The sequence below is a fragment of the Protopterus annectens genome, chromosome 2.part1 (genome assembly GCF_019279795.1).
Source record: "Protopterus annectens isolate FY-2018-M chromosome 2.part1, PAN1.0, whole genome shotgun sequence".
NCBI classification, from domain to species: domain Eukaryota; kingdom Metazoa; phylum Chordata; order Ceratodontiformes; family Protopteridae; genus Protopterus; species Protopterus annectens.
Genome location: NC_056729.1, coordinates 1,735,920,016 through 1,735,945,442, shown reverse-complemented (window position 1 = coordinate 1,735,945,442; position 25,427 = coordinate 1,735,920,016). Strand labels below are relative to the sequence as shown.

General features: G+C 39.7%; 1 protein-coding gene across 1 annotated transcript in view; it reads right to left on the bottom strand.

Moving 5' to 3' along the window:
* Positions 1-272: 272 nt before the first annotated feature.
* Positions 273-25,427, bottom strand: part of LOC122794616 (basic phospholipase A2 4-like) — a 247,186-nt gene continuing 222,031 nt past the window's right edge. The window contains exon 4 of the mRNA XM_044063188.1: positions 273-799. Coding sequence (XP_043919123.1) covers positions 627-799 — 173 coding nt within the window. The 3' untranslated portion in view covers positions 273-626. The remainder of the gene's footprint in view (positions 800-25,427) is intronic.

Genomic DNA, 25,427 nt, shown 5'->3' with positions numbered 1-25,427 from the left:
AGCCTTTTTCAGGGGTGACACGAGGTGGTATTTATACTACTAGGGGAGATTTGGTCAGGGCAATATGTTACCTTATCGGTCATCCTAGACTCACTCATTTTAAACATATATCTCATCCCCATGACCAGAAAAGTAAATGATTTTAATCAAAGCAATATGTTAAATGCAAGTTTAATAGAAATATGTTTAAAAACATTGATTTGTAAGTGAACTATATTTATCTTAATATAAAATAGAAAATGATGACTTCAGAGAAAAAAACAAAATTCTAATTTCACTTTCTGTAAGTTCTTCTTTATTTACTGATTTATAATCTATGCTTATAAACTGTACATTTAAATTCATAATACTGTAAGTATTTAATACAATGGTATTGTGATTTGCAATATACTGCTACTGTGTAATATATAAATTAAACATTTATATAGTCTGTTTTTTAAAACAGGTATCTAACTGTATTTATCTCTTGTTTTGCAAAGCAAAAAAATGGACACTCTCTTACATTCAATTATACTGTTTGCAGAACCATATTTGAATTAATAAAGAAATGATGGTACAAATGAAGGAAGGAGAATTTGTTCGTGTTCAGAAAATGAGTCCATTCATTAAGTGCAGACAAGATTTGTTTAAAAAGATGAAGGGCATGATGGAGTTCTGTTTCTCTTGCAGCCAAACAAATTAAGCCTCCATCCATTTAGCGCATTGAATTCAGCTGTTTTTAAGCATTTGGCAAAGTTTACTTCACATCGACAAATTCGATTAATACAGAGTGCATATGAGGAATAGCCCACTGCATTTTCTGAAACAAAAAGTAAAAATATCCCATCAGTAAATAATAATTTTCTCCTTGAAGGATTATTACATGAGTTGGTGCTATCATAGAAATGTGGTGATAAAGAATCCATTAGTAAAATTTGTGAACCGTGTGTTACAAATTACAAATGATTTACTGCTTTACATTTTCACAACCTCCAGACACCAGTTTTTGTATTGGGATTATTTCTACTTTTTGGTGATTTTCATTTTATTATAACATTTTATGGCCTAGCTCTACAGAACAGTGGAATGGGAACCTGAATGTAATGCAGATTACAGGGAGTTGATTCACAGCTCCAGTACTAGAGGAGTCCGGCAGAAAGAAGTAGGAGTGAAGGGGAGTGGTGATCATGCCTCCCCCAGGAGCTAGGGGAAGTAAGTACAGTCACAAGCACATTGGGTAGATACAGTTCCCTAATAGTAAATATTGAAATCACCTCTTGTGGGTTTATGGAGGGACAGATTCATGGATAACCCATTCCACACACCATCATTAGAGGTTTGCGAAGTGCACTAAGGGATAGGGTCACATAAAAAAAAATGATGCCCCGCCATCATTTGAATGAGAGTGTTTTCCCTTTAAATGTACTGTAGGGACAGCATGAAACAACTTTCCGCTGAGAAGGAGTTGTACTAACTGTGTCTGTCTTCATGTCAGATACTTTTATGACTGTTCTGTTATAGTCTTTAGTTCAAAGAACCACAAGGAGATGTACATGAATCGCACACTACCAAAGCACTTGTGCATATACAAATGTATGTCAGATTTTCTGCACTTTTCTTGAAGAGCACCCAGGGAGACATCAGAAAATTTAAACCAGATTTACACAATGCAAATTGAAGTGATGATCTAAGAGTCATCAAAGTACAAAGTAAGCCAAAAGTGAAACAAACCAAATAAGGCTCATTGCTTTGGGCAAAGACCCTGTGTTCCCTGAAAACTCCACATTTAATATAATTGACTCTAAGTTCATTGTAGCTCTGGAGAAAATGAAATACTTATTTAACAGCGACTGTGAAACTTAACTTCTCTGTCCCTGTCTTACACAGACATGTACAAGCATAACTCCAAAAATTGTTGCTATTTCTTCTGCACTATGACACAAAAATACACCTTCCATTCTGAATACACAGTTTAATAACTTTTCATCAAAACCAGTGTGCATTCAAGTTCATGGCACTCAGCTTGTTCACATCTCTACCTTGATAAAATGGTGCATCTGACAAATGCATTATATTGGAACCTCAAATGTCAAGACATACAAGAATATTTAATGGCTCAGAGGCATGCTCCTTAGTGGTATTGTTTAATGGATTATGGTGTTTATTGTTAATAAGCTGAGTATTTTATGGCCTAGCCTATGTTCAGTCCAGAAAAATGATAGAACCTACTTCTACAGTTAGTAATATTCATATATGTGTGTTCTTTATGTTACAGTGGTTTGCAATTGTATAGAATCTAGATTCACAGTACAAGTAGAAAAAACTAAAAGGAACAGTGACAGCGACACACCATATGATGTGGTTAATGAAAATAAGCAGATGGTAGTAAGGAAGATGGTGGCAGAAAGTTGTGTGCCATGTAGGACCAGGTTATAAACCTGGCTGATATCAAAAAAAGGAAAAGAAAATGATGAAACAGGCAGAGGCTATACAATGGATTTGTCAAAAGGTGGGTAAAACATTCTGTAGGATTTCTGCTGCCAAAGAAGCTTTCTTGTGGCTGGCTCAGGTGGGCTTGAGGGGTGGAGCCTTGAGTACTTTGAAGTTGACTCAGTTCTGACTGGGTGAGTTAGGACTGAGTGGCAGGGAAGGGGTGGAGCCTTAAGTACTTCGAAGGTGACTGAATTTTGACTGGGTGAGTCAAGACTGAGTGACAGGAGGGGACTGGGTGAGTCAAGACTGAGTGACAGGAGGGGTGGTGCCTTAAGTACTTTGAAGGTGACTCAGTTCTGACTGGGTGAGTTAGGACTGAGTTACAGATGGTTGGCAGTGCAGCAGCAGGGGGAAGAAATGAGGTCCTTCACTGTAGGAACATCCTCCAATTGAAACGCCTAGGCTAATCTTAGGCACATTTTTGTGCTGTTGGCTTCTTTGATGGATGATCCTTGAGGTGACAAGAATTAATAAAGTGAAGGTGCCATCATGAGCTCAGTTTATTTTTGCTCCCCCTCCACTGCCCTTCCTTACTATTTGCCCAGCACTCTGGTACTTGTTTATGCTGGGTTTGCCAACTGTTAACTCCCGCCTCCTCAGACTTAATGCAGTGTATGTGCTGGGGCAGGTCATGGATTGAGGTATCTGGGGGTGCAGTTCATCTCTGAAGCCATCTGGGGGTTTACTTATGCAGTAACCATTTTATACTATTCCCCCTTGTAAAGATCCATAGTTTAGCATGGGGAGTGGTCTTGTAGGTGAGCTGTCTGGTGTATCACTCCATCACCGCAACATCTCAGCATCATCTCCACTCTTTAAGCCCTCTTGTGGGCACCCCGACGGAGTGCTATCCCCAGCCTCTATAAGGGATTGACACTGTGAGTACCATTGGAGCCACCCACCTGCCCCAGGATAGTAACACCCATCCATCCCTTACTGCTCAGTTAGTCCCCCAAGCAGTGAACTGTGCCCTTTTCAGGGCTTTATCCCGCTACACCACCACAGTGGCACATCATGAGGTCAGTGTTGATTGCACTACACCTTCATACATAGGACTCCTCTTGTTAAGTTCAGTCAAAAAAAATTGCTGTCCATATATTTCTTCCATGTCTTGTTTCTCCCCCATTGCCTGCCAACCATCTGCCTGCCACATCTTGGCTAGTCCATGTTTCCTCTATGAGTGAGACTCAGCTGCAGAAGGTTCACACAGGCAGCCATCAGGGTTTATTTTTAATGTTTTATTTATTTATTTATTTATATTATTTATTGACATGTGTTAACCGGGTTTGTCCAGCTGGGCCAGAGACCCATTTTCAGTGGAGTGCCGAGGAGAAAAGCTCCAGTTACAGACAGTATACAATACATAAAAGTTCAGTTTACAATCCATAAAAAATTCAGTTTATAATACATAATATTGCAATTAACAATACAAATACATAGAAATTCACAGTGTTAGATACGAAAATGAGTAGGGAAAATCAGATCAGTAGATGTATACACAATAGCAGTAACCCCCCTGTTTTTTGTTATGGTACTTGTTCTGCAAAATACTACTGTCAGAGCAATCCATAAAAGTTTTGAAGTGGTGGAGAAGAGTGTGTGTTAAGGCAGTAGTGTTTTGGGAACAGTACAATTATGAGGTGTGAGAGATGAGAATGCATGCATAAGGTGGAAGGGAATTTTATTGTGGATAATTCCCTAATCCCTACCCCCTGGATGGGTAGATGTGGTCCACAATACCTTTCTATGTGGTGAATGCTCCCATGCACCTTCTATGAAAGCTATCACCATATGGTAACTTGATGAGCAAATCCAGGGCCCTAGGACACATTTGCATCTGGAGCCTCTCTTCTGAGGGAAGTGCTGTAATTCATGACTTGCTCCATCTTCTTCCACCAGGGTGGGGACACCTATTTTTCCATGTCATCACCAGTAACCATATGTGCAGGCATTAAAACCTGTGTGACCTGGGTCATAGTAAGGACTTTATCCCAACATGGCCAGTCAGTCTGTTACTCCTGTAACCCCAACATCAGCTGAAAGTAATATTATTGAAAGTATTGCATCCTGCAAAGAAGGAGGACATTTTGTTTACATCATAAAGATGATGATTCATTTATTTTTAATGTCAAATGTGTTCCCAGGATCTGCTATAAAGATTGGGTTTGGGGTTTCACTGAGAAAATGCTTTATGTTGCTTTAATTATTCAAAACTACATAACAATTTTGCTTTTTCTTGCAGTGTGTGGTCATAAAACTGTAGGAGTTTTCACACTGTAGGTCGAGATCCACATAGGTCACAATGAGTTTCTCATCAAGGCATTCTAGCACAAACATAGATGGCACATGCATCACTGATGCGTCCATTTGCGTAGGCAACTTGATACATAGTAACAGCTCTCGGAATCTTTACTTCTTAACTTTATGCCTTTGTTGGTTTCACTGTTTTGCTATTTAATGTTCAAGCAATATAGTTTACATGTTTACACTTTAGTATGTTTTATTTTCCGACAGGCACCATCCTTTACATTATGATCTGGGAAAGGTTAGTCACTTATGTTATGAAAAAGGAGAAAAGGCTAAAAGATTAACACAGTAGACTTGAAACAGATTAAAAGAAAGAAGGTGTGGTAAATAGATAATTTTACTAGACCAGGTGTAAATCAAGCCATTTCTGTTTAGTTCCTAGAGCCAAACAAGCTATTCTGGATGCATTGCATGTGGTTTGCCTTAAAAACTAACTGGCAGAGAAATCTGCCAGCAGCATAGTGTGGTAGATACCAAATGTCATTTAACAGTGAAGTTATACAAACGTGCCATCTGTCTATCTATCTATCTATCTGTCTGTCTATCTATCTATCTATCTATCTATCTATCTATCTATCTATCTATCTATCTATCTGTCTATCTATCTATGCCTCTGTTTAAATATTTTGCCCTCCCTCTTTTCTCCTGAGCACAAATCTGTTCCCCTATTTGCTCTCTCAGTTTCAGGGAAAGGGACATCATAAAGTGGTCTTTGGCCTTAGAGGGGTTTTCTTCTATATGTAGGTAAAAGAAACATGGGAGAGGAATGACCTTAACGGGAGGAGGGGGAGAAGCTCATCCCACCATGCCCATATACTTGTGATCATGGTGTGTCCATTCTATTGCCCATAGATGAGATTTAGCAGAATGTGCACAGCAGTGAGTCACCCTTCATTTCCCTCTAAGGCTACTCCAATTGCAAAAAATTCCTATACCTTCACCCAACAATAGACAGTTAGTGTTGACCACTTGATTCCCTTTCTCAATTGGCTGTATTATAACCAAGTGACTAGGCAATATTGAGTCATCAGTAACACAGTTAGATGTCTTGTACGTTCATAGGGATATACTAAGTTAATGCCCAACAGGGCCATTATAACCTTAGCCGTGCAATCCAAGTCGAGTGTGTCCCTATGTAGTTTATTAGGAGGGGTATGTTAGTTAGGAAGTTTCTAAAGTTTAAGTGGTGATGGGGTATGTTAGTTTAGGCATCACTGTCTGCCTCGGTCTAAAGCCTTGCCAATGTGTTGGTCTGTCTCAGAGTAGAAGCAGTCTTAGACACGTGCTTTGATAGCTGTAGGGAAGTAGCAACTGAAGTGTGTTATTTTTATGAAGCAGACCAGTACAGTAGATTAATGAGGTGTCGGAGAAATTCTAGATGGATTTAGATGTGAATATTCTTCAGATATGCTGTGGCTGGACATGCAGGAAGGGAAGTGGAAGGCTGGACATGCAGGAAGGGAAGCGGAAGGCTGGACATGCAGAAAGGAAAGCGGAAGTACAGGCCTAATTGTTTGCAAGAAAGACAAAGCTATCATGGTTTACAAAGGAGGTGCAGGGGGCTGAATAGTCCGAGTAAGATGTGTCAGGCAACACTGTGGGAACTAACATTGACCAAGCTAAGAAACACAAAAAATTGTGAAGTTTAAATGGAATGAGAAAAAATAGCTGCCAGAAATGGGTGGGCATTGTCCAATGAGAGTAAATCACAGAATCAGTGGCAAAGTCAGAGGAGTTGTTTCTGTTTTGCATTTATGAAAGAAGGTGGCTGTTGGGACTGGAATGTCACTATGAGGAGGGAAAGAGAATGTGGGCAGATGGGCAGATGCAGATGGCATGAGAAGAGAACATGGGCAGATGCAGATGGCATGAGAAGAGAACATGGGCAGATACAGATGGGATGGGGTAGAATTCTGGCAGTTAGTGCGGAGGAATAAAGTTGTGCACTATAAATGACCTACTTTCTGTGGCCAAGGGTTTGACTCACTCAGGTTTCTTTTGTCTGCTGTCCCAGAGCAAAATAGTGATATTAAGGAAAAGAGTGCATTCAGACAGCAGATGCAGCACCTACTAGCTAAAACAAAACACAAATTGTTGTTGATATTGGGCAATTTGAACGCACATATCAGGACAGACAGAACAAGATTTGAGGAATGACAGTACCCACATGTAAGAGGCAACAGGAATAATGAAGGAAGCCACACTAGACTTCTGTCTGGATGGTGGCCAACACATGGTTCAGCAAGAGAGGCAGTCACAAGAGTACATACAAGAGTTGTCAACATGCAGCTCAGGTACACTTCCTTCTAATAAGGAAAGAGCACAGGGCAGAATCAATGATTGTAAAGTCATCCTTAGTGAAACAGTCAGCAGCCCACAGCATAAACCACTGGCTGCCATAATCTGTTGTAAACAGTGGTCAAAGAAAACTCTAAGCTCAACAGAGACTAGACTGAAGACCTGGAAGTTGATTGCAGTAAAAGCACAAAAGTCCAAGGAATAACTAAGGGCTGTAGCACCTCAAGAAGAAGAAGAAGAAGAACAGATGGAGCTAAAGATGAATGGCAGCACGTCAAAACAGCATGTGTGATGATTATAGAACAGATATGGGGCTAAGCCAGGTATGGAAATGAGGTACATAAATGACAGAATTATATAATGTAAAAACTTGTTTCCCTCATAGTAATAACAATTATTTGATAGAAAACAATATATAATTTGGTAGAACTGTTTTTCCTTCACACTAACAGAGGTTTGGTAAAACTGCTTTCAATTGTAGTAACAGTGTGATATTTTTAGAACACAACATCTGCACGTACAGAAAAGAAATATGCAGTAAACAAGTATGATTAGCTTAATAGAATGTGCTTGCGTGGAACAAAAAGTATTATATTTCTGAATGTTTTTGTAACAAATTCTCTACTTCTCTCTCCAACAGGCTGCAGTCTGTTAGATAGCTATCTTTGTCCTCCCTTTGTCCCTGTAAAGACAGGTGTTCCTCAAGGCTTTATCCTTTATCATTCAACATTTTTACAAACCACCTCCACACCTTGTGTTCAAATTCTTCTCTCTTACAATATGCTGATGACTCCACAATCATCTCTACTTCTGATAATCTGATTGACACAGCATAACCCAAAACTCATTTAATTCTGTTGAAAACTGGCTTACTAATAACCAACTCTTACTTAATCCAAAAAAAAAAACTGCTTTCCTCCCAAATTTTTCTCTCACCATAAACCTACATTTTCTGTCACATTCCTTAACAGTACTATCATCAGTGTGGAGTCACACACCAAACTCCTGGGTGTTATAATTGATGATCAACTTAAATTTGAGCTACACGTCCATCACTGCATTATGAAGACACACCAAAAACTTGGCTTATTATGTAGAAATAAGAAATTACTGAGCAATGACTCTAGACTCTCTCAAGGTTATGCTTATCTTCTTCCTTGTCATTTTATGGCTCTCAGATTCGAACTCATTTACAATCTTCTCTAAAATCTAAACTAGAAATTACTTTTAATAAAGCTGCAACATTTGCTGCTAATCAGTCCTTTAACTCCCACCACTGCCTCTCTCAAATATCTTAACTGGCTTGAGTTCCACCATCATCTCCTTCTCCCTCAACTGCTTATCATTCACTCCACCCTTAACAAACCTACCTCCTGCCCTGGCATCTCTTCCCTCATTTCTTTCTGTACCACAACTCGGACCCTTCATATTTCTGATCAATAAACCTTGAAAATACATAAGCACAAAGAAACAATTGGCCAACAACTGTATAGGTACTCTATTGCTCAAACTTGGAACAAACTACCCCCTTTCCATCAGAATGATATCTAAAAGTCATAAATTCAATAATGTTCTAAAAGAATACTGGTTGAACTTTTGGACGTGTCCCTGTTTAAATTCCAACTTAAATGAAATCTTTCTTTTTCCTTCCTTTTTGATTTGTTCTTCTCTTATAACTACTTTATACCACTAGTCAAGTTTGTATCTTTTATTATGGCATCACTGTGCTTGTCTTTGCTTTCTTATTTATTTATTTTTGATTATTTTATTTTATTTTACATTTATTTACCAGGAAAGTCCAACTAGATGCATGTCCTTTTTCAGCGGAGGCCCAGGGGAGAAAAGCTCCACAAAGAGCATAATACATACAATTTAACAACATCTGATTAGAATTGATTGCACAGTGAAATACATGTAATAGCTTAAAACAGTCTGGTCCTGTATAGTAACTAAGAAATCCATTACAGGCGCAAGAGCAAGAGACATTAAAGCCTAGCTAATACAGAATGAAATCTATAAACAGATTCTATAGTGAGTCAGAATATTAAAATAAAGTGCAAGTAAGCAAAAAAAACAGAAAAGAGAGACATATACCACCAGATGATATTATTTGTGTAGGACTTGTATAGTTATTTTTAGGTAGAGTATTTTAGTTTCTCACGAGAGCCAACTGTCCTGTAGTAAGTGTAGTGTTAGTAATTGTGAAGAAGAAGTATTAGTATTGGCTGAGAGCAAGATGGTTTAGTCAGGGGCAGAGCAAGGGTGCAGCCATTTGCTGGATAAGTGATATTTTAGCATTTTTTTAAAATTGAGACAGGGTTAAAGTAGTTGTAATGTCCTGTGGTAAAGCATTCCAGATTTTGCCTACGTAACTTGAGAAGTGGGATTCTCCAGCTAGGTTACTGGTTTTACTGATCTTAATAAGGTGTTTGTTGGTGGTTCTGGTAGTGGAGTATGGTTGAAGTAATATTTGAAGGGCTGGAGTTTTATCAGGTTGATTTTATGTGCCATAGCTAACTGGTTAAGGAGAAGGAATTGGGGGAGTTCTAGCCAGTTGAGTTTTTTTAAGTGCTAAACAGTGGTGTGATCTATATGGTGAGCTTTTAGTGTATCTGGCAATTTTATTATAACAGGATTCCAGTTTTGCTAGTTCTGATTTTCTTATATTTGTAAGTATGGGAGATGTGTAAAGCAGTGTACAGATCAGGTGGGATTGGGCAGTGGTAGCCTTAGTGTTGGTTGTGAAGTAATGCTTGTTTCTATACAGTGTTTCTATTTTTCATGTACGTTTTTTACTGTTTGGGATATGTGGCCACCAAATCTCATGTTGGAGACAATTCCGACTACTAATAGTGTGGTGTGAGGTGGGGGGATGATGGTGTTATTTAATGAAATTATGTTAAATGTGGCAGTCAGTACAATTGTTTTAGTGCGTTGGAAGATCACGAGTTTGTTTTTTTTTTGGGATTCAGGATTAGTTGGTAGTTTGTTATCCAGGTCTCTACTGCTAGAAAGGATTGTTGTTAGTGTTTGAAGTTCCTGTAGCAGTACATATCACTATTGAATCATCTGCATATTGGATGAGTGAGGCTTGTTGGGTAGTGGTATGGAGGTTATTTGTAAATATTGTAAAGAGTAGTTGGACTAGTACTGAGCCTTGTGGGATTCCTAGTGTGACTGCGAGAAGGGGTGATAGTGTTTTCTGGCAATGTACTGCTGGTGCCAAGTTAGGTAGTCCTGGAACCAGGCAAGGGTACCCTGGCATAGGTTTAACTCTGAAAAGACATTTAGAAGTGTATTGTGTGAGACCATATCAAAGGCATTTGATAGGTCAAGGAATATAGAGGATGCAAAGCTGCTGTTGCTGCCCGGTTAATGTGTCACTGTTAGACAGAGGCACAGTAGGGCAGATAGCCTAGTATGAACCTATGAACCTATGAACCATATTAGTAAATGATAGTAGTGCGGTGGTAGTACTGTGATTTGGTCAGAAAGCATGCTGAGTATTGGTTAGTAGTTTATTAGTTTGCAGGTAACCTGTGATTTGTTTGTGAGCTATTCTCGCAAGTATTTTAGGTAGCGGTGATAAAATTGAGATTAGGCAATAGTTAGATAAGTCTACTGATGTGCCTTCCTTATGACATGGTATGATATGAGAGGTTTTCCAAATGGTAGGGACATGGTGTTCTGCTATGGATCTATTGTTAAGAATGGACACTGGGTAGGAAATACCCTCAGCAGTTAGCTTTAAAAATTCAGCAGGTAAGTTGCCTGCTTCTAGTATGGTGGTTTTAGTTTTCTGAGTAATTTTTTGATTGTATCTGCTGATACAAGTTGCAGAAAGAAGATGGTATTGTTATTGGTTGCCATGGATGTCGTTTTGATAGGAGAGGGGGGTTGATTGTTGGCCAGGGTTAAGATAGTTTCTGTAAAGTATTTGTTGATTTGGGTAGTGGTGTTGTCTATATTCTTATTAGTGGTGAGGGGGAGTAGAGATTTTGCCAGGTAGGAGTATATTGTTTATTACTGACCAGACTTTTTGCGGGTGATTATGGTGCTTATTTTAAACCTCTGAGTAATAGTTTATGTTGTCTTGTTTAATTTGTTTCTTTGCTTTATTTCTAAGTTGCAGGTAGGTTTGACATGCAGATTGGGTTTTAGTTTTGTACCAATTTTTCCCATGCCTTGTCCTTTGATTTTAATAGTGACCTAGTTTCTTTCCTTAACCGTGGGGCATAGTTGGATTTATCATGTATAGTCCTAGATGAGGCTTGTGTGTTTAGTTTGTCCAGGAAGATAGTATTGAAAAAAATTACTGCTTCTTCCAGGGAGGTAATTTAAGTGGTGTCCAATTACAATGTTTAAGGATATTTATGAGGTTATTCAGGTTATGTTTTTTGTTTCTTATTTGTTGGTATATACTTTATTTTGTTATGTTAGTTCGTTGTCTAAGTAGGTGGGTTGAGAAATGGTCACTGAGGCTGTCTGGGAGACAACCAGAATGAGAAGAGAAGGGTGGTCTATTTGTTAAGATCCAGTTGAGAGTGGAATGCTTATTGGATGGTTTATTAATCCTAGTGGGTTTCTGTATGAGTTGGGCAAAGCCATGTTGATTGATGGAATTTTTTGGGTTTTGGGAGTTATAGTCTAACCACTCTACATTAAAGTTGCCCATGATAATTGTTTCCTGAGGCAGTGTATTAAAGGACCAGTACAATATATTTTCTAATCTTTGGATAGTATCACCAGATGGAATATAGCTACCTATAATGTTTTTATTTTGGGGATTGATCTTCAATTTAGTAAGTAGGACTTCAGCATTGTTCAAGTTTGGTGTTTTGTTATCCACAGATTCTGAGGAAAGGTGGCTTTTAAACAGTAGTACCACACCTACCCCTCTTTTACCTAACCTATCTTGGTGTATGATATTGTAGCCTGGTGGGAGTATTTCATTACTGGAAGTAGTAGGTTTTAGCCAAGTTTCATCGAGGAGTACAATGTTGTATAGCGAGAGGTTGGCATGCAGCTCGTGAATTTTGTTGTTGATGCTTCTAATATTAACATTTAAAAGTAGGACATCTATTTTGTTTCTAGGAGGAATGGATACTGACAGAGTGTGGTAGTTATTTTTGAGGTTGAGCTACTGTTATTAGTGTTTGGGCCTGGGTCGGGGTGTATGCCCCCACTACAAGTTAGTTTGGCAGTAATATTGACTAGTGTTTTAAGGTTTTGACTATGAACCAATGGTATTTTTGAGAAAGCCTAGGAATGCTTGGGTGAGGGAGTAGGAAGTAGTTTGTATAGAGAAAGTCTGTGATATTAAGTGTAGAGCATGATATAGAAATGTTAGTAGGTTTTGTTTTTTGTGGGTAGATGTATTTCCTTACCTCCATATTTGTTTTTACCTGTTTCCTTTTTTTATCTATAATTTTGCTACTTCTTTCTGTCCCACTTGTCCTTATCTAACTCTTTGCCCATCTACTCATCGGGTCTATATTAAATCAGTGAACGCTTAGAAAAGTGAATGCTGATTTATCGACCCCATGTAAGTGAATCTTACAATTCCGAAGACTCAGAACAACGATTTTTTTTCCCAGGGAAAAAAATTGCTGTTCCAAAAAAGAAAAAAAAAACTTTAAAACATTACATAAAGTGGGGGGCTTTGCCCCCCCATACCCCTGATGTGGGGGGCTGTGCCCTAACACCACCCCTACTTAAATATACCAACTCTGAGATCGCACTACAGTGACGAAATGGCAAAATACCGAAGGCGGCCAAGCGATTTCTTTCCCAGGAAAAGAAATTGCTTATATGCTGTTTCGGTATTTTGCCGTTTCACGCTTTCTGTTCGATCAAGATGCATTCAAAAAAATGCGTCTTCGATCATCTAATAGGGAACCTACTCATCCTACTTTTTCTGTTTTTAATGTAATTCTTTATTTGTTTTACATATCTACTTATTTAACAAATGTTTTTTAATGTTTGTATTGCTTTAAAAAGTATGTTCATTTTAATATTTTGATTTTCTAATGTATTCTGTGTTGGAGATTTTCTTTGCAGGCCTCCACTGAAAATGGATCATGCTCAGCCGGTCATTCTTGGTCAACAAATGTTAAACAACTAAATAAATAAATAAATGGCATTAACAGTAGAGGCTTGTTGAAATATCCTAAACAGTTGAATGTATGCAGATATTCAAGTGCATAACCTTGCTAAAGGGGAAGGGCTAACACAGCAGAAAAAGTTACCGACTATTCTATCAATGAAAGAACATTTTGGCCTGCTGAAAAAAACATTTTCTCTGGATGAGATAAGGATGCAGACAAAGAATCCCTCAATACAGGAAAAGAATGTTTCATCAAGGACAAAGTTTGAAACTAGATAAAAGTGTGACAGAAACCTGGTTCAAGATCCAATCATCCAAAGGCAGGAGCCTCCCAAACAACTGTGAAAGACATTTGGTAGATATTTTTGTAATTTGAGTCAGCTGGGGAAGTGCAGTGTATCTGAAAGTGATCTGTGTTATAAAGAAAATGTAAAAAATATTGAACATAGTGCTTGGTCAGCTTGTTTCAATAAACCTTTCAGTACATGAATATAAAGTTGTAAAGTTAGTCTGTGAAAACTGTTGTTAATTCAGTTTAACAATAAGGAAAGCTGATGGTGGAATGCAGAAGTACAAGAAGTCATCAAAAGAAAGAAGGACTGCATGAAAACGTGGGAGGTAGAAAAGACAGACCAAGCTAGGAAGGAATACTGGTTGATTAACAAAGTGACTAAGAAAGGAGCTGTAATAACAAAGAACAAGGTGTCCGCAGCATTCAACCAGCTTCTGGAAAGGAACTTGGTAGATGGTTAAAAGACGCTCTGTCAGGTTGCAAGACAAAAACAGAAGGATAAAGATAGACACCCTTCTTAAGGGATGCGAGCTACAACCTGCTCACCATCCTGCAGGACATAAAAGGCAGATGGAAAGATATTTTCAGCAGTTGCTGACTGAAGAAAAACCCCACAGAAGCAGTATTTCCCTAGACACAGACTATGGTTAGAGAAGAGGAGGAGTCCACCTTAGAAGAAGAAGAAGTAAGAACAGCACAAAGGAAAATGAAGTCAAGGAAAGCAGCAGTCTCAGATGAGGCCACAGCAGATATGATCAAGATGATGGGTGAGTTAGCAGAGAAATGTCTCCTGAGGGTACTCATAGCAATACAGAGACAAAGGCATAACCCAGATGATTGGAGACTCATCCACAACTGTGGGCAGTGTGACGCCCACCAATGCTGCTAGCATGTGATGGGCACCAACATGTGTCATTCCCATGCTGGGCCAGTAATCAAGGAGCCTGAATCCTTACCACTGACACTGGAGAGGGGTGTGCACTTGAAATACAAATTGATACACTTCAGTATTTCCAAATGCAGACCTCTCTGCTTCGAGTATAATTTGCCTTAAGAGTGCACAGGGAACACGCTCAGCCCAGGGGTCTGGATGCCTCTATATATCTGTCTCCCTCAGGATCCCCAATAAGACTCCTCACTGGTACAGCTGTAGGGTTAGGCACTCAGATGAGTGTCCAGGCCAAGTCTTCCAGCACCCTCTCTGTAAAGCCAGTGCATCATATCCCTGCCCCAAGTAGCTGACACACACACTTGGAGAGATTTCATTTTCACACACACACACACACACCTGGGAAAGGCTAGCACAGGTTTACCTGCTGTGACCCTTCTGCCCAGAGTATAAGGTAGTTACTACTGCCACCAGACACTTCCCAATCAGCTACTCTAAGGCTCTTAACAAAGTGTGTCCAATTATACTGTGCAATATTAATACTAATACAAATGGTAGTAGTTCACCAAAATGGCTAGGCCTTCTGGAGTGGCCCACACAGTGTCACCAAATAAATATAAGTACTCTCAAAAGTTAGATACTCTGTACATGAACCAGCCACAATAAAAGTTTTAAAAATATTTAATAATAAACAATAAAAGAACTTGAAAATATTGAAAATATACTTATAGTAAATCATAGAGTTCAGATCACAAAAAATATTGAAAAGAACATTGAAGGACAGACTCAGACAAATAAAGAAAAACAATATCTTTATTTTATTTATTTATTTTTTATTTTACATTTGTTGACCAGGATAGTCCGACTGGATGCATGTCCATTTTCAGTGGAGGCCCGGGGAGAAAAGCTCCAAGGGTAAGCAGATACAGCATTACATAATACCAGCATTACATATTACAAATAGACTACTTACAGCGATTACATAAGTATGTAAGTTAAACAAGTTCCACAGGTTACAGTTAATCCCGAGCGTAAGTCAGGGTTAAATTAAATTACACAGTAAGCTGGTTAACAGATTTTTACACATTCTAGAGAGAGTTAGCCAGGCTTGATACATTGACATAGGCAGTTAAGTACCAAATGTTGTTTGAGTCTAGTTTTAAATTGACCTAAGGTAGAAAGTAAGGTAATATCAGCTGGAAGAGAGTTCCAGGGTCTACTTACAGAGTTTGCAAAGAGAGAGTCACCGGCTGTGTTATTAATTTTGCTTGTCTGAATTAATAGTTTGTTAGAGGATCGAAGCGGTCTAGGATTGTTATAGGGTGTGATAATATTTTTAATTGCAGGAGAATTGTCCGTATTATAGAGGATTTTATAGGCCATAATCAGTTGGTTATACTGGATTAGGCTGGGTAGTTCAAGCCACCCAAGCTGATTTAGATTGATGCAATGATGTGTCCTAAAAGGCAGCCCAGTGGCAAACCTGGCAATGTGGTTGTAGCAAATTGAGAGTTAAGGACAGTCTTGTTTAAATTCAAAAGTAGAGGGGATACATACAGAAGGGTTAAAAGAAGGTGAGAGCGAGCTATGGCAATTTTACCTGGAGGGGTTAGGAAGGCTTTTATTCTGTAAAGTAACTCTAGTTTTTTATTGATGGTTTTCATAGTTTGGTTAACATGTAGGTCGAATTTTAGATTATTATCTATGATGACACCTAGTCGTTTTGTAGAGGGGTCAGGGCAGATTACTGTGCCATCATTTGAATTTATGGTAAAGGTGAAAGCGATAGACCTACATGTTGGTGAAAATAACAGCATTTTAATTTTTTTGGGATTTAGGATCAGACGACATTCAGAAATCTAGTTTTCTATTGTATTAAAGGTGGTCTGGGTAGCTGACCATAACTCTACTGGAGATGTGGCCGAGCAAATCAGAGTAGAGTCATCAGCAAATTGGATACAGCTGACTTTTGGGATGACAGTATAAAGATCGTTAATGAAGATGGAGAACAGCAAGGGCCCCAGAATAGAGCCTTGTGCTACTCCAAGGGTGTTAGGTAAAATATTAGGGAGTTTGTTCTGCCAGAGGACAGCCTGTTGTTGACCATTCAGGTAGGATTGAAACCATTGAAGGGCTCTAGTATCTAGACAGAATGTGTGCAGGGTGTGGATTAAAAGTTGGTAATCAACCATATCTAATGCCTTGGAAAGATCCAAGAAGAGGGCTGAGGATATATAATTATTGTTGCGATTATGGTTTATGGTGTTGGTAAAGGCTAGGAGGGGGCTGAAGTAGTGCTGTGATGAGGACGGATGATATCTAAACTAAGCTTCACTATATTTCTGACTGAATCTAGAAGAATTTTACTGTTCCCTAGTAAATTACTTGGGCAACGCAAGATGAAATACATGAGCAATATTTCTAGTCAGGCTCCAAAAACAGAATACTCAATATTCTGAGATTACTCCCTGTAAAATATAATATGCAAGATATCTTGCAGAATGAACTCATCTGGTCACTTGAATCTAGGTTCTCACAGTATCTCATTTTGAGCTTTTATGGCAATGACTAGGAGCCAGAAATATTTACAAGACTTCCCTTCTTCATTACAAAACCTAAACAATAATAGCTGTTCCCAGACCTAGCATCTCCAGGCCTACTCAGCACTGTGAGGTGCCATTCAGTGATTTAACAGCTCAATTACATTTCCCTTATTTTTCTTAAAATAAGCTAGCTGGTTAACCATTGTTGCGCTAATGTCCTCTATTAAAACATATATATTTAATTCAGATACCATAATACATGTACATTTCTCTTCATTTTAGCAGGATGCAGTGTTGATGCATTTTAACACAATTAACACAAGCAAAGCTAAACACATTTTCAGCACATGCATCTGTACAGATCAGTCTGAGATACAAATAACATGTAATTAATAAAATTCCAGTTAGCTATGCTGGCACAAGTCATACATCCACTGCCCTACTTCTCCCTGGCATGGCTGGCAGTACCTCCAGTCATCACAGGCAGTACAGAAGAATCAAACTCCTGTCACACTGCATGACAGTTCTGGAAAGGGTGAATGATAAACAAGTATGCAGAGTAGAAGAAAGTAAGATGTGAGGTCAGCAGTTCAGATTTAAAGCAGGATGCAGTGCAACCATCCTGATGTTTATAGTGAGACAGATAGCTGAGAAAAACCTATAGATGGAAAAAAGTCCAACTAGGTGTTTCCAGACTTGGAGAATTCATTTGACAAGGTCCCAAGAAAGCTGATTTGGTCAGTACAGTGATAGTGTGCAGTCCTAAAACCATTGGTAGAATTAGTGCAGGCTGTGTACAAGGAACCAGTGAATGAAGCAGAGGATCAGCGATCCCATTTAGAGCTCAGGGCGAGATTCACATTTTTTTTGAGCTAGGGTGATAAAAAATGCCTTGACAACAGCTTTTCACAAAAACATGAGACCAAGACACACAAAAGCATGTCCAAACAGGAAGTTTTATTCAAAGTTTAATGCATTTTCAGGGTCAATAATTTAACTACAATGTGATGCATAACCAAGCCATTAGAAACCAAGATACTAAAAACGCTCTAGCAAAACACAAATATACCAGCCCAGTTTGCATTAAATTCCTCTTCATAATCCTGGACAAACTCACCAGCCCCCACAGTGATACCAACCTCAGCTGGAAGTCAGAGAACTTAGATGGCAGGTGAAACTCTAGGCTGACATGCCCCCCAGGCTTGAATGGGAACCTAAATGTAAAACGCTTACTAAAATGGATCAGATAAGGCAGAACTAACCACCCCCCTCAATAGCCAGTGGAAAGTCTTAAATGCATAAACCTGCAAGTTAAGAATTGTATTTCTGAAGAAGTTTGACCACGTAACACTACCTAATGAACAAAAGCACTCAAATACCTTATGATGTTTTTATTTTCTTAAGTAAAGCTTTGTAGAATTTGGGTCATAGCTCTGTATTTCCTCCAGATCAAAAGGTTTTTACTCACATGGTTACAGTGTACTCTAACCTTTTTGTGTATACTGCAGAGAAATGTTTAGTGTGCATTGCAACACCATTTGGACCTGAAGTTTACATCATATTGACAGCTGCTTGTAACACAATGTTTTAACAGTCAGTGCTAGTTCAGTGAACACCAGATAATCTACACAGCAATGTGTAGTTTATTGTCTGGTAACAGCATGCCTTAGTCGCATGATAAGACAGCAGACACTCACACTGGGAATGCTCTCCTAAATAATATAGGCTTTATATCTGAGTGCCGTATTTCACTTAAAAACTGATCCCCAATCACAGCAAATAAGTAAAGATAAATGCAAAGTGTAAGCGAGTAAGCAACAGAAGAAATCAAAAATTATTGAAAAAAAGACTAGTCACCAAAGCCGTAGACGAGGGTAAGGTGGTTCACACAGCCTATCTTGACCTCGACAAGGCTTTCAACACCATCCCCCATTCTGGAATTATAGCTAAACTCACTAAACTAGGTATAACTCCCTACATCACAAGATGGGTTGACAACTGTCTCACTGACAGAACCCACACTGTAAAAGTTGCAGACTCCAAATCTGACTTTAAACCAGTGACAAGTGGAGTACCACAGGGCTCAGTCCTAGGACCTCTCCTGTTCAGCATCTACTTCTCTGAAGTACAGGCTAACACTGAAGGCCTCTGGCTAAAGAAGTTCACAGATGACTAAAAGCTAGGATCCATAGTCGAGTCCCCAAATGATGTGGACATCCTACAGAAGGGCCTCACTGAGGCAGATGCCTGGTGTCAGAACCATGACTTCAAGCTCAATGCCAAAAAGTGCATTGTCATCCCCTTTGGTAAAAACTCTGTACCCATGAACAACCACATAGGCAGCAGTCTACTTAACACTGAATGTGTGATAAGAGACCTTGGGACCCAGGTGGACAGTAGTCTCTCCTTTGATAATCACATTGCCACAGTAGTTAGGAAGTCCTTCTACATGGCACATCTCATCACAAAAGGGTTCTCATCCAGGAAAAAAAAAGGTTATTGTTCCCCTCTGCTCGACAATCATCAGACCCATTATAGAGTACAATGCCCCTTTTGGAATGTACTTCACAAGACATCTGCAGCAGCTGGAAAGGCCACAGACGTACCTCACAGAGGATTACAGGCCTCAAACAGATGCCCTACACTGACCGTCTCCAAAAACTCCAGCGTTACTCCATAGCATATCATGTACTCTGAGGTGATCTCTGCCTAACATATAAATCTATGTCAAACACAGAGCTGTTAGACATGCTACACCTAAAGAAATCCCAATCCCTCCGAGTTACATGCTCTAGGGACCTAAATCTTGTCACCACAATAAACAGGACATGCTGGAGAGATAGAGTCCTGTCCCAGAGACTTCCCATACGCTGGAACAAATGACTCATCTATGTCAAGCAAAGTTCCTCATTAGTACTCTTCAAGAAAAATCTTGATGAGTGGATGGGAAATAGGAAATACACCCCGGGGATCACTTCTGTGGCTCTGCTCGACAGTGACACAGGAAAATAACTTTCTTGGGTGAAGAAAGCCAGGGAACGTTGTTGGCTAGGCTTACTTAGGCCCTGGGCCGGTAGCCTAGTACCTACCTATGAACCTTGGATTAATTTCTGATAGTATGAGTCATATTGCGTTTATCTCATATACACAAGTTGCAGGTTTAGATTCTTACCTTTGGGATTAGAAATTTGGCTGGGTTTAAAATGGCCCAGAAGGAGGGCAGATAGCCTAGTACTAACCCATGAACTTACATACACACACACACACACACACACACACACACACACACACACACACACACACACACACACACACACACACACACACACACACACACACACACACAGACACACACACACACACACATGCACACACACACACACATGCACACACACACACACACACACACACACACACACACACACACACACACACACACACACACACACACACACACACACACACACACACACACACACACACACAAAATCACACACGCACACACAAAGTTCTTTTGTTACTGCACAAAGCAAACTATGATTGGTATATATCCAATTTGCATGCTAGTCATCAATAAAGGAAGTGTCTGATCTAAAATTAGCTTAATTTTACTTATAACACATTTTATTTTATGTAAGCCCAGTAATAATCCTAAATATACATTCCAATAACTATTTATATACTACATTACGAAACTCTTCAGCTACTTAAACAGCAAAGGAAGAAGACCGGTTTCCAAAGCCCTACACTAGTCTGTGTATCAGACATACAGTATAATTTATTTATTTATTATTTGTTAACCAGGAAAGTCTAACTTGAAATGAAGACAGTTTTCAGCAGAGGCCCAGGGAGAGATGCTCCAGACGTATGTCTTTGCAACATGGCAGGAAACCCACACGAACACAGGGAGGACATGCAGACTCAACACAGAAGGCACTCCAGCTGAGAATTGAACTGGAGAACCTCTTGCTGTGAGACGACAATGCTACCACTGTACCACTGCGCTGTCCAAATAATACTTTGGGCAACACAATTTGTTATTTTGAAAATTTGCAGTGATTGTGATTATTTCAAGGTACCCTAATGTAGACCTCAAGAATCCTATTAAGAATACAGAGTACAGTGAGACCTCACTTTTTTGATGGGACAAAGCCAATTTTGATTTTTTTTCCTCCTTAGTTCACTTAGGCAACAGATGGACTTTCAAGATAATAAGAAACATGCTGAATATTTAGCTCTGGTCCCTGACCATACCTCTCAACTGTCCAGATTTTCACTTCATAAAATTTGTGGTTTTCTGACAAATCAGTGAGGACTGCACTTATTATTTATTTATTTAATTTAAATTTGTTGACCGGGAGTGTCCGACTGGACGTAGGTCTATTTTCAGTGGAGGCCCGGGGAGAAAAGCTCCACAGTTAAAATAAACAGACAGTATTTACATTGGATTACATAGTGATTAACAATTTACATAGCAATTACTTACAGCATATTTACAGATGAAGAACATAGTACATCAGTAGACAACTAGAATCGTTATCTGTGAAGTACATAACAGACATTAACAAATGTTACAATAAGAAGTTCCTGCTGTATAATAAGTAGTTAGGCTTATGAGTAGCTGAGCTTGCTATAATCAAGGTAGTTAGTGGAGTGGAAAGAAAGGTAGTGGTTGGATGGGGTGGATGATATTAGAGTGGGAGTTGCAAGGGCATAGTCAGCATGTTTTTAGTTGCACTTTTAGTAAAGTTTTGAAGTGGGTGCATGATGGTATGGAGGTAATTGTGGGTGGGAGTGAGTTCCATAATTTGGCTATGGAACAAGAGAATAGTGCTTCACCAGCAGAGTTATTGGCTTTAGAGATCTGCAAGTGATTTTTGCTGCTGGATCTTAGTGGTCTGGTGGTGCGATAGGGTTGGAGTAGATTCTGGAGGGATGAGACATTTAGTGGATGGTTTACTAGTTTGTGGGCGAGTAAGAGTTGATACCACTGAAGGAGGTGAGGGAGTTCAAGCCAGCCTAGTTCAGCAAGTGAGAGACAGTGGTGACTACGGTAGGATGCCCCTGTGGCGAATTTGGCGATTTTGTTGTAGCAGGTCTCTAGCTTGTTTAGATCACATTGCCTTAGGTTGGTATATATTGGAGAGACATAAAGTAGGGTGGAGATAAGGTGGGAATTTGCTATTGAAATCTTTGCTGCTTTGGTGAGAAATTGCTTATTTCTGTATAACGCTCCTTTTTGTGAACTTTTTTTATATTCATGGATATGTGAATGTCAAATTTTAGTTTATTGTCTATTTCCACTCCTAGCAATTTAGTTTGTTCAGTTGGGTATATAGTGGTGTTGTCTTTTGCCGTGATGTTAAAGTGAGAGTTGTTTTGAGTATGTTTGGTGGGTTGGAAGATGAGTAGTTTAGTTTTGTTTGGGTTGAGTATTAATCGGGCATCGGATAACCATGTTTCAACAGAGGAAAAGGCTTCCTGTGTGACTTTTTGCAGTTTTGGTAGGGACTGGGCTGAGCAGATGATGGTAGAGTCATCTGCGTATTGGATGAGTGTGCCATGTTTGGTGGCAGAAGCTAGATTACTGGTGTAAACAGAGAAGAGTAGGTGTCCAAGGATGGATCCTTGGGGAACCCCTATGGAGACAGGTAGTTGGGGAGATATGTCATTCTGTCATACAACGGATTGTTGGCTGTCAGAAATAATTAAATTAAATAATTAAATAATGACATACATGTGTGTGTTTCAGATTTCATTTTCTTCAGAAAATGAACGGTTCTACAAATCCTGTTCTAGCAACTTTCTAAGTTTAAACTTTAGAAGAGCAATATTTAAAACCTGTCCCTATTTTTGGACCTTTGACCCCATTATTTTAGGCTTTGTCCAGATTTCTTGTGCTAAGAGGTTAAGAGGTATAACCCCCCCCAAAACTGCTTTCATGAGCGACAAAGACATATGTTACTTTTTTTAATGACCAAGAGGAGACTAGCAATATAAATTTCAATGCTGTGAGTGGTTCGTCCCCACATTGGGGGTACAGGAGAGTCTACCCCCATGCAAAAACACTTATCTTTCAGTGAGGTTGGTCATCAAGGGGTTTTAATCTTACGAGAAATAATTTACTATACCCTTGTTTTAAAAATCATGAAGAATATACATTAAAACTATTCCTGGCTGTGCTGCATGGCTTGCTTTTTTTGCATAAATGGCCTGGCAGTCCCTTCAGGAGTTTGTCCATGAATGCACAAGCACAGACATGACACCAAAAATGAAACATATCCTCCAATGACCCCTTCAGCAGTCTGTCCACATCTACATGAGCAAGAATATGAAATGTTTCCCCTAATGGCCCTTGAGCAGTCTGTCCAAGTTTGCACAAGCAGCTAAACAAAATGTTTCCCCCAACAACTCATTCAGCAGTCTGTCCAAGTTTGAACAAGCACCAAAGTGAAACATTTCCCCAACAACCCCTTGAGTAGTCTGTCTATATATGCATAATTACCAAAATGAAATCTGTCCTCCATCCGATCCCTTTAGCAGTTTGTATAAGTATGCATAAGAAGGATGCTAGTAAGTAATCCTACTTACTTGAGAGAATTGGTCTTTTTTCTGTCCTAGTATCTCTTCTCACACAACAGATGCACCCACAATGAGTGATTTAGATTTTGGAAATCACTACATCGTTCAGCTCACTGTGGGTGCCAGTGATATAGCCCAAGACACTGTCTTTCTCAACCTTGGCACTGCCCCCCACCTGCCCAACAATTACACGCCTTTTAGGAGCGGTGCCCAAGCAAGATGATGTAAGTGGGGATGGGAGGCACACAGAAGCATCTTGGACATCCATTGAAGATGTACTCATTGCCGTTCCCTTAAAGGGAGGTATTTGAATGAAAATGTATATGTGCTTTTTTTATGCGAGCGAATTTCACTCTGAACAAGACAGTGCCTGTGGTTATGCTACTGGACTGAAGTACAAACACGTGTTCAGTCTCACAGAGAGGTTTCCAGTGGGAGTGGGTGTGTATCAGGGTTCACCTCTGACCCACTGCTGTTCATGTTGTTGGCGGACTAAATCTGAAAACAGATCAGAGTGGAACAATCAACGAAGTTACTGTATGTAGACAGTGTGGCATTACAGGCAGACTCTGAGCAAGAGCTTCAGCAAAGGAGAGGGGAATGGTCTGAACAACTGAAGGCACTCGGGATGAAACTGAGTACAGAAGGCACATAGGGTGAAACTGAGTACAGATAAGACAGTTGTAATGGCAGCAAGTGGGGCAGGGAAAATAGTGGGGCAAGTTAACAGCTTTGGGTATCTGGGAGAGATGATTAAGAAGAAGGGAAGTCTTAATGAGGAGGTCAAAGCTAGAATCAGAGGAACTGCAGCCAACTGGCACAGGGTGTTATGAGTAGAGTATGACAGAAGATGAAAAGTAAAGTGTACAAACCAGTGGTGTAACCAGTACTACTGTATAATACCCAAACCTGGGCAGTAAAGGCAGGGAGGTAGAGGAAGCTAGAGGTGATGGAGGTGAAGTGCCTGATACGGGTGGCAGGATGCACACTGTAGGACACACAAATAAATGAGGACATCAGAGCCGAAGACAAAGTAGATCCAATTGCAGAAAAGATCAGTGATTACAAAAAATCAAAGATCATCAGATTACTGTAGTTCGGTCACATGTGCAGAAAAGTAGAAGATAATCTGGTGAAATGGATTTTGGACAGAGAAAAAGAAGGCAAGAGGAAACAAAGGGCATCCATCAAAGATATGCATGGACTGTGTGAGAGCAGACATGAATATTGAAGAAGGTAGGAGACTGGCACTGAACTGAGAGAGATGGAGACAGCTGACATGGTACCCTGACATCATACCAAAGATATGCATGGACTGTGTGAGAGCAGACATGGATCTTGAAGAAGGTAGGAGATTGGCACTGAATTGAGAGAGATGGTGACAGCTGACATGGTACCCTGACATCATACCAAAGATATGCATGGACTGTGTGAGAGCAGACATGAATCTTGAAGAAGGTAGGAGAGTGGCACTGAACTGAGAGAGATGGAGACAGCTAACATGGTACCCTGACATCATACCAAAGATATGCATGGACTGTGTGAGAGCAGACATGAATCTTGAAGAAGGTAGGAGACTGGCACTGAACTGAGAGAGATGGAGACAGCTAACATGGTACCCTGACATCATACCAAAGATATGCATGGACTGTGTGAGAGCAGACATGGATCTTGAAGAAGGTAGGAGACTGGCACTGAACTGAGAGAGATGGTGACAGCTGACATGGTACCCTGACATCATACCAAAGATATGCATGGACTGTGTGAGAGCAGACATGAATCTTGAAGAAGGTAGGAGAGTGGCACTGAACTGAGAGAGATGGAGACAGCTAACATGGTACCCTGACATCATACCAAAGATATGCATGGACTGTGTGAGAGCAGACATGAATCTTGAAGAAGGTAGGAGACTGGCACTGAACTGAGAGAGATGGTGAC